The sequence below is a fragment of the Coregonus lavaretus genome, assembly GCF_964263955.1.
Source record: "Coregonus lavaretus genome assembly, contig: HAP1_SCAFFOLD_398, whole genome shotgun sequence".
NCBI classification, from domain to species: domain Eukaryota; kingdom Metazoa; phylum Chordata; class Actinopteri; order Salmoniformes; family Salmonidae; genus Coregonus; species Coregonus lavaretus.
Window position 1 is genome coordinate 361,308 of NW_028156549.1, and position 11,020 is coordinate 372,327.

At 44.2% G+C, this 11,020-nt stretch overlaps 1 protein-coding gene across 1 annotated transcript; it reads left to right on the plus strand.

Annotated features, from left to right (window-relative positions):
- Positions 1-9,297: 9,297 nt before the first annotated feature.
- Positions 9,298-10,459, plus strand: LOC311126214 (serine/threonine-protein phosphatase 6 regulatory ankyrin repeat subunit A-like; the record flags this gene model as incomplete). Its single annotated transcript, XM_084200228.1, has 4 exons — positions 9,298-9,478; positions 10,073-10,160; positions 10,383-10,423; positions 10,455-10,459. The coding sequence occupies exons 1-4, from the start codon at positions 9,301-9,303 to the stop codon at positions 10,457-10,459; spliced, it is 312 nt and encodes a 103-aa protein (XP_084056354.1). The 5' UTR covers positions 9,298-9,300.
- Between the last annotated feature and the right edge of the window lie 561 nt (positions 10,460-11,020).

Consider the following 11,020-nt stretch of genomic DNA (forward strand, 5'->3'; position numbering starts at 1 on the left):
GCCACTAGAGATTCTGGTTCGAATCCAGGCTCTGTCGTAGCCGGCTGCGACCGGGAGACCCATGGGGCGCCGCACAATTGGCCCAGCGTTGTCCAGGGTAGGGGAGGGAATGGCCGGCAGGGATGTTGCTCAGTTGGTAGAGCATGGCGTTTGCAACGCCAGGGTTGTGGGTTCGATTCCCACGGGGGGCCAGTATGAAAAATAAAAATGATGTATGCACTCACTAACTGTAAGTCGCTCTGGATAAGAGTGTCTGCTAAATGACTAAAAATGTAAAATAAAAATGATATCCAGTACATACTGTGGGGAGAACAAGTATTTGATACACTGCCGATTTTGCAGGTTTTCCTACTTACAAAGCATGTAGAGGTCTGTAATTTTTATCATACATACACTTCAACTGTGAGAGACGGAATGTAAAACAAAAATCCAGAAAATCACATTGTATGATTTTTAAGTAATTAATTTGCATTTTATTGCATGACATAAGTATTTGATACATCAGAAAAGCAGAACTTATTATTTGGTACAGAAACCTTTGTTTGCAATTACAGAGATCATACGTTTCCTGTAGGTCTTGACCAGGTTTGCACACACTGCAGCAGGGATTTTGGCCCGCTCCTCCATACAGACCTTCTCCAGATCCTTCAGGTTTCGGGGCTGAGATCCCCAAAGCCTACAAGAATTCTGATAGTGAAACTCCACTCAGCTGGGATGGTGCTGTGCCTGATGTTGTTAACTTGGTTGAAGATGCTTTGTCAGTCTGGTCTGTGACAATCTACCAGGATTCTGATCAGTCGTCTGACACTACTAGTGTTGAGTCGGAAATTGAAAGTGTGCTGGCTCCGGATATGCTGATCTGTAGTACTCCCCAACCTGAGGTTAGACCTTTGAGCACGGTTGGTGCTGTCCGTGAAATTCCTGCTAGGTTTTTGGGTGAGGGTGTTCGGACTAGACTAGGTAGATTTATTAATCGAGTGAATAGGCTAATCCAAACTATGTCTACACAGGAAATGAAACAATTCTTGGTTTCTCAGTGACGGTAGGATATTGCCTACCTTTTCTCTGTTGTGTGTATGTGGTAATCTAAGTGGGTCTTAGAGTGATTTGTGGGTTTGTCTAATATTTTTGACAATTCATGTAACTTTGTGTGTAGTTCATCAGCATAAAATGTATTTGGCATTTTTTGTATAGGGTTGAATAAGGGATTAGCTACCTCTTATTTTTCCTAATCCTTCACGGGATAGCTTTCCAGCTGATCGACCATTTGTGGGTCTAGAATTAAGGGACTACACTGGGTTACTCTGTCGCCCTGTGGGTGTGGAATGTTTTTTTTCTTTCTTTGCTTTGTTACCTTCGAGGTAATGTGTTTTGTTTTGTGTTTATAATATAGTGTAAAACAGTAGGGGTGAATGTAGTAGTGTGATGTTGTTCCCCTAGATTATGCACCAAATTGCACACAAGGACAGTTCAACTAGGCCAGGTCAAGAGGGGATGTTAATAAGTTAATAATAATAATAATAATAATATTAATTCAATGTGGTTTTTATTTAATTACAGCTGCATAGCTAATGTAATTTTTTGGTGTACAAACATTTTTATATATCTATATTGTAAATACACCTAATTGTAAAAGTTTTGTATATTTTGGTTTGGTCCATCGCGGGTTATCTGTATTTATGTACCCTCTTATTGTTGTCTTTTGCCTGACCTTCAACTAGCAAGGTATGTTGTCCTTGGCGCCGTAATTTGTCGATATAAAACTGTGGTAAAGTTACACAAAGTGCTGTTACGCAACTATAGGTTTTGTTACAATGTGGACAATATAAAGATGTATGTTAACAACTTTCACCGAGCTCGCTAATTAGGGTACCTATTGTAACTCGGGAGTATTTGGGGCAGTGTTTGAGTGAGTGTCTATGTGCTCACGCAGGTGCCCGAGAGCTGTGGCTGCACCAAGGGCTAAACTATTGTGTGTTGTCTCTTCGTGTACAGGTATGTCATTTATTTTGTCAGAATTATGTTGTATATCATTTTACTTGTATTGTATAGTGTGTTGTTAGGCACTGAATGTGTGCATGCAGCACCTGTTCTCTTTTGCCTGACCTTCAACTAGCAAGGTGCCCGAGAGCTGTGGCTGCACCAAGAGCTAACATATTGTGTGTTGTCTCTTCGTGTGCAGGTCGAATAAAAATTATCCAACCATCAGAATTCCAGTTGTGGCAGTGTCCTAATTACGTGACCTGCCGACTGGTCAGCTCAAGCCGACCGCCGGAGCTGTGCATGTGGATGAGGTGCACGACCTGCGCATGTGAATTTGTTGATGGCTTACTGTAAGTGAATATATACTGTAAACAGTGAAAGTGAATGTAGCATATTCATTAGATACAGGTATTCGTGCTTATTTGTATGTTTTGGATGAATTTGTTTATTGCATTTTTTGGGGGGGGTATTTGAATGCACTAAATGCACCCGTGTTATGCTGGGGATTTTAGTGTGGGTAGAGGGAGGGGTGTCCTTCCATTTACACCAATTGTACAGTCAGCTCCTGGGAGTAGAGCGTTTGCTAGTCCTGAGTTTGCAAGCACTGGGAGGGGTAGGCTGTTTGTTCCACCTGACCAGGGTATCCCACCTCTGTCTTTTGATGTACCATCATCCACAGTACTCGGTGATAATGGGACGCCTCCGAGTCAGCTTAGTGACCTTATTAAGCAGATTGGTTCAGAGATAGGAGAATCTATCAGAGCGAGTTTACTGCAGCCTGGGGTTTCAAGTCTTTCTCCTGCCCGTCCCCCTCACCAACCCCAGCAGTTTCCCCTGCCTGAGCAGTGTGGGTCAACCTTTATTGATGCGTCCAAGCTGAATCTGGTTGTGAAGTCAGATGTTAGTGCTCCACCTCTTTTTAGGGGTGATGGCTCAGATAAGTACTCTGTCCTGGAGTGGGAGGAGTTAATGGAAGTCTACCTAGAGAAGAGGGGTTACACTGGGTCTGGGAATGAGATGAGGATTCCTAGTCAATGAACTTGTCATAAATCAACATAGGATAGGCCCTCTCCCCCCCCCCCCCCCCCGGCTGTGTCCCAAATGGCACCCTGTTCCCTTTATAAGTACACTACTTTGGTTCAAAAAGTAGTTCACTATGAAGAGAATAGGGTGCCATTTGGGACGCACACACTGACGCAGCACATGGCTTAGTATTTGGCCCTGGTCTACATTCAAATACCAATGGAATAGGCCTAACAATGCAAACTAAATGCAATCAAGCGCTCCTCCAATACGTGTTTGATTTTGCCTGTGGTCAGCAGCACAGACTGCCGTGTGAACCATCTTTGTCTTTCTATCTGCAGAGTAAAGATGGAAAGACCCCCCTCCACATGACGGCCATCCACGGACGCTTCTCCAGATCTCAAGCCATCATCCAGAATGGTGAGTCGCTGTGAATGCTCTCAACTGAATATATATGAACCAGTAGGCTCTTCAGCATTGTCTTTAGTCTTCAAACCATGATTCACTGGCACAGAGCAATGTTACTTGCAATGTGGTTGAACATGAAGCTTCATGAGGCCTCTAGGGTCAAGTGGTTGACGTGTGTGTGTGTCTGTGTGTGTGTCTGTGTGTGTGTGTGTGTTCTGTAGGTGCTGAGATCGACTGTGAAGAAAATAATGGAAACACACCTCTGCACATCTCTGCTCGCTACGGCCATGAGTTACTCATCAATACACTCATCACGAACGGAGCTGACACAGCCAAGTGAGAACACACACACACACAGTTTCCAGCAATAATGCAACATGCATCTGCAATTCTGTCATTGACCGAATTCCCGCTTGGAGACTATGCTCAACACATTGTGGTGTGTGGGGGGTTGATAGACAGGGCATTGCAGCATTCTGATGTGTTGATCTGCTGTGGGGTTTAATGAGGACTGTGATGTGGTGCTGTTTCCAATCTTAGCTGAATCAACTGTAAGTCACTCTGGATAAGAGTGTCTGCTTAAAGTCTAAAATGTAAAAATGTGTTGCAGGCGAGGCGTCCATGGGATGTTCCCCCTCCACCTGGCTGCTCTCAGTGGGTTCTCTGACTGCTGTCGGAAGCTCCTCTCATCAGGCTTTGATATAGACACCCCTGACGACTTTGGAAGGACCTGTTTACATGCTGCAGCAGCTGTTGGGTGAGTGGACTGGTCCAGGCTTTACACCAAGGAATATTTAGTTCATGAACTGGAAAGCCACCAGAAAGAACAAACACATATTCACACTCTTACATTTCACATGGTTTAGCAGTATTGTTTAGAGTTATTTAAAAAATCGTATAGATCATTAGTGCGGTATCATTTCTGTATAATGTGGTTCCATGCCATGGTGGTATTGACTTGCGCTCTGGTCTAAATTGTCTTTATATCTTCTTGAAAGAGAAGCCTGCAAACTGCTCTTGCTAGTATCACTTTTTATTATTGCTTTTAGTAGCATTATAAAAACAGTGATACTAGCAAGAGCAGTGTACGGGTTTCTCTTTTCTTTCAGGTTCTCATTGTTACCATCCACCTGATAGCTCAGATGAACGAGAGCCTTTCTGACCTTGATATCTTGTTACCATCCACCTGATAGCTCAGATGTACGAGAGCCTTTCTGAACTTGATATCTTGTTACCATCCACCTGATAGCTCAGATGTACGAGAGCCTTTCTGAACTTGATATCTTTTTACCATCCACCTGATAGCTCAGATGTACGAGAGCCTTTCTGAACTTGATATCTTGTTACCATCCACCTGATAGCTCAGATGAACGAGAGCCTTTCTGAACTTGATATCTTGTTACCATCCACCTGATAGCTCAGATGTACGAGAGCCTTTCTGAACTTGATATCTTGTTACCATTCACCTGATAGCTCAGATGTACGAGAGCCTTTCTGAACTTGATATCTTGTTACCAGGAACCTGGACTGTCTGAATCTGCTGCTCAACACAGGGGCAGACTTCAACAGAAAGGACAGCTTCGGAAGGTCTGTCTGTGGCATCAAATAACTTTCATATGTGATCTTTATGATAATGGGGAATATAGTATAGGGGCATATAGGAATTATTATGGGAAAGATTGGGCGGCAGGTAGCCTAGCGGTTAAGAGCGTTGGGTCAGTAACCGAAAGGTTGCTGGTTCAAATCCCCTAGCTGACTAGGTGAAAAATGTGTCTATGTGCACTGCAGCAAGGCACTTAACCCTAATTGCTCCTGTAAGTCGCACTGGATAAGAGTGTCTGCTAAATGACGTAAATGTAAAATGTAAATGTTATACAGCTCCAATAAGCTGTTTCTGTTGTTGATGTTGAATGGTTTCTGTGCGTTCTTCTAGGAGTCCTCTGCATTATGCGGCAGCCAATTGTAACTACCAGTGTCTGTTTGCCTTGGTGGGGTCTGGGGCCAGTGTGAACGATCTGGATAAAAGGGGTTGCACCCCGCTCCACTACGCTGCTGCCTCCGACACAGACGGAAAGTACGTCTCACACCTCTCTTACTGTTGTGTGTGTTGTGGTGCCATGACCTTTCACATTTCACTGTAGTCTGGAGAGTATGTTGTGGTGCCATGACCTTTCACATTTCACTGTAGTCTGGAGAGTATGTTGTGGTGCCATGACCTTTCACATTTCACTGTAGTCTGGAGAGTATGTTGTGGTGCCATGACCTTTCACATTTCACTGTAGTCTGGAGAGTATGTTGTGGTGCCATGACCTTTCACATTTCACTGTAGTCTGGAGAGTATGTTGTGGTGCCATGACCTTTCACATTTCACTGTAGTCTGGAGAGTATGTTGTGGTGCCATGACCTTTCACATTTCACTGTAGTCTGGAGAGTATGTTGTGGTGCCATGACCTTTCACATTTCACTGTAGTCTGGAGAGTATGTTGTGGTGCCATGACCTTTCACATTTCACTGTAGTCTGGAGAGTATGTTGTGGTGCCATGACCTTTCACATTTCACTGTAGTCTGGAGAGTATGTTGTGGTGCCATGACCTTTCACATTTCACTGTAGTCTGGAGAGTATGTTGTGGTGCCATGACCTTTCACATTTCACTGTAGTCTGGAGAGTATGTTGTGGTGCCATGACCTTTCACATTTCACTGTAGTCTGGAGAGTATGTTGTGGTGCCATGACCTTTCACATTTCACTGTAGTCTGGAGAGTATGTTGTGGTGCCATGACCTTTCACATTTCACTGTAGTCTGGAGAGTATGTTGTGGTGCCATGACCTTTCACATTTCACTGTAGTCTGGAGAGTATGTTGTGGTGCCATGACCTTTCACATTTCACTGTAGTCTGGAGAGTGTGTTGTGGTGCCATGACCTTTCACATTTCATTGTAGTCTGGAGAGTATGTTGTGGTGCCATGACCTTTCACATTTCACTGTAGTCTGGAGAGTATGTTGTGGTGCCATGACCTTTCACATTTCACTGTAGTCTGGAGAGTATGTTGTGGTGCCATGACCTTTCACATTTCACTGTAGTCTGGAGAGTATGTTGTGGTGCCATGACCTTTCACATTTCACTGTAGTCTGGAGAGTATGTTGTGGTGCCATGACCTTTCACATTTCACTGTAGTCTGGAGAGTATGTTGTGGTGCCATGACCTTTCACATTTCACTGTAGTCTGGAGAGTATGTTGTGGTGCCATGACCTTTCACATTTCACTGTAGTCTGGAGAGTATGTTGTGGTGCCATGACCTTTCACATTTCACTGTAGTCTGGAGAGTATGTTGTGGTGCCATGACCTTTCACATTTCACTGTAGTCTGGAGAGTATGTTGTGGTGCCATGACCTTTCACATTTCACTGTAGTCTAGAGTATGTTGTTGGTCGTGTTTGAATACATACTAGTGTTAAATCTGCAGTGTGAAAGCTTGGCCACGTCTCCTTTGGGAAAGTGTCTCTGCTTGCTTATCTGTCTGTCTTGATGTTGGTATAATGATTAGTGAACTCTTGACCTCTGACCTCTAGGTGTCTGGAATATTTGCTGCGAAACGACGCTAACCCAGGGATCAGGGACAATCAGGGCTACAACGCAGTCCATTACGCGTCTGCGTACGGACACCGCCTCTGTCTGGAGCTGGTGAGTCAGAACCACAGGGGACTAGACGCCCTGCATTCACAGACCATTTTGTCTGCGTCCCAAATGGCTGTAGGGCCCATAGGGCTCTGGTCAAAAGTAATGCACTATATAGGGAATAGGGTGCCATTTGGGACAGACGTTGATATTCAGTAGGTTTTAAGGTGTGGTTGCATGTTTGTCGTGGCCGCATCGTCACTCTTGATGTTCTTTTTCCAGATTGCAAGTGAAACACCTTTAGATGTGGTAAGTACCAGTTGGTTACTTTTCCTCACACTAGCTTGTTTAAGATACGAATGCAACACCCCAGTATGTCTGCAGGGGCTGGTCACTGAGATTTACAACATGAAACATGCTACTAGACTAACCTTCAAAGTAAATATGTTACAAGTCTAAACTGGCCCGTCCTTGTCTTTCCCCAGCTAATGGAAACCTCAGGGACAGACATCCTGAACGACTCTGATGTCAGAGCTCCCATCAGCCCCCTACACTTAGCTGTGAGTAAAGCCTACCTGCTCCTGTAGGGGTCTCGCCACATGACAAATGGCACCCTATTCCCTATTTAGTGCACTACTTTTGACCAGAGCCTTATGGGCCCAGATCAAAAGTACTGCACTACATGGGAAATAGGGTGCTATCTGGGATGCAGGCATGGTGTTGTTTTTCCACGAAAAGTTGATTGTCCAGACACTCACACACCATGTTCCTATCTGTTCCTGATTAGTGTAAAATACATGCATATTTTGACACGGTGATGATGAGGATGATTTCCTTATTTTGCCATTTGAGTTAATCAACCTCCAACAGAGGAGAAGTAGAGTGTTTCTAAATCTCACGCTTGGCAGGGACCTTCGATGTTGATGCTGGGCGGGAGAAAAAATGGGCACCCGATTTGAGAGACACTGGTCTACTTTAGGGGTCTAGGACTGTTTCTGTTCAGGCATACCACTGGTCTACTATAGGACATTGATTATATTAAGAGTGTATTTCTGTTCAGGCATACCACTGGTCTACTATAGGACATTGATTATATTAGGAGTGTATATCTGTTCAGGCATACCACTGGTCTACTATAGGACATTGATTATATTAGGAGTGTATTTCTGTTCAGGCATACCACTGGTCTACTATAGGACATTGATTATATTAGGAGTGTATATCTGTTCAGGCATACCACTGGTCTACTATAGGACATTGATTATATTAAGAGTGTATTTCTGTTCAGGCATACCACTGGTCTACTATAGGACATTGATTATATTAGGAGTGTATATCTGTTCAGGCATACCACTGGTCTACTATAGGACATTGATTATATTAGGAGTGTATATCTGTTCAGGCATACCACTGGTCTACTATAGGACATTGATTGTATTAGGAGTGTATATCTGTTCAGGCATACCACTGGTCTACTATAGGACATTGATTATATTAGGAGTGTATATCTGTTCAGGCATACCACTGGTCTACTATAGGACATTGATTATATTAGGAGTGTATTTCTGTTCAGGCGTACCACTGGTCTACTATAGGACATTGATTATATTAGGAGTGTATATCTGTTCTGGCATACCACTGGTCTACTATAGGACATTGATTATATTAGGAGTGTATATCTGTTCAGGCATACCACTGGTCTACTATAGGACATTGATTATATTAGGAGTGTATATCTGTTCAGGCATACCACTGGTCTACTATAGGACATTGATTATATTAGGAGTGTATTTCTGTTCAGGCATACCACTGGTCTACTATAGGACATTGATTATATTAAGAGTGTATATCTGTTCTGGCATACCACTGGTCTACTATAGGACATTGATTATATTAAGAGTGTATTTCTGTTCAGGCATACCACTGGTCTACTATAGGACATTGATTATATTAGGAGTGTATATCTGTTCAGGCATACCACTGGTCTACTATAGGACATTGATTATATTAGGAGTGTATATCTGTTCAGGCGCACCACTGGTCTACTATAGGACATTGATTATATTAGGAGTGTATATCTGTTCTGGCATACCACTGGTCTACTATAGGACATTGATTATATTAGGAGTGTATATCTGTTCTGGCATACCACTGGTCTACTATAGGACATTGATTATATTAGGAGTGTATATCTGTTCAGGCATACCACTGGACTTTGCTTCAGACTGTGTGTTTGTTTCCATTCAGGCGTACCACGGCCACCACCATGCTATGGAGGTCCTGGTTCAGTCTCTGCTGGATCTAGACGTGAGGAACAGCCAGGGGCGCACCCCTCTGGACCTGGCTGCCTTTAAAGGCTATGTGGAGTGTGTTCACGTCCTCATCAACCAGGGAGCCTCCATCCTGGTTAAAGACTTCACCCTGAAGAGGACCCCCATCCACGCTGCAGGTACGCATAGGATATCACGTAAGACCTAGAGATTCTGTAATTCAAAAGTTTTCCTTACCAAGCTGGACATTTGTTTGGTCATGTTGCTAGGACGCCAATGTCCACTCTAGGGATATTATATAGCATAGTGTGAAAATGCCCTCTACACACTGATCTAAGGTCATTTTTTGTCATTATTGCTGAGGATCTGGGGAGGGTAAGCTGATCCTAGATCAGTGCACAGGGGGACTTCTATCCAGAGCCAGGTACACAGCTAGCAGGTGAAAGGCTTCGAGGGCCTCAGCCCCAAAATGTTTTATTATCTGCTGTGTTAACATCATGAGGATGTCATCTACCAATACCACTGTTCTAGAAATCTGTCTGTTCATGTGAAGGTAATAGTCGTCCAGCAATCAGCTCATATCCTCTCTGTTTAGCCTCCTCTAGCTACCAACGGTCAATCATCTCACATTCTTATATCCTCTCTGTTTATCCTCCTCTAGCTACCAATGGTCAATCATCTCACATTCTTATATCCTCTCTGTTTATCCTCCTCTAGCTACCAACGGTCATTCATCTCACATTCTTATATCCTCTCTGTTTATCCTCCTCTAGCTACCAACGGTCATTCGGAGTGTTTGCGTTTACTGATTGGAAATGCTGACCTCCAGAGTGCAGTGGACGTTCAAGACGGGAATGGACAGTAAGTCAATTGGGTTTTGGATACAATTCCTGAAATAAAGAGATTTTGACACTAGTTCTACGTCCCAAATGGCACCCTATGCCCTACTTGGTGCACTACTTTAAACCAGAACCCTATGGGCTCGGGTCAAAAGTAGTGTACCATATAGGGAATAGGTTGCCATTTGGGACTCAGCCTGGTTATTACCAGTTTGTAATATGACCTTGTTGTCTTGTGTATCAGAACCCCTCTGATGCTGTCGGTGCTGAGCGGACACACAGACTGTGTGTACTCACTGCTCAACAAGGGAGCCAGCGTAGAAGCCAAAGACAAGTGGGGCAGAACAGCGCTACACAGAGGGGTGAGGAGGAGAGCTGGCTGTATACGCTCACACACAGAAAGAGACGGGGAGGCTCAAATATACATATTATCTTCAGAAAAGTAGTTGTCCATGGGTAGTGGTGTATTCATCCCTGTAGGGGGACCTGCCTCCAGACATCATTTGTAATAATTGATGATTCATTATTATATCATTGATTATTAGTTATTCAAATCCATTCTTGTCTCCCCGCCCTTCCTCCCAGGCGTTGACGGGTCATGAGGAGTGTGTGGAGGCCCTGCTGCAGCACAGCGCCAGCTTCCTGGTTCGGGACTGTAAGGGGCGGACCCCTGTCCACCTGGCGGCGGCATCCGGACACATCGGGGTGCTGGGGGGGCTCCTACACGCCGCCCAGTCAGTGGAGACCCTCCCCGTCATCACAGACAACCAGGGCTACACGCCACTACACTGGGCCTGCTACAACGGTACGTACTGGACTAACGGAACACTAGATCTTTTCTGATTTTCTCTCTTCAGCACCGTAAACATGTCCCTGAATTAG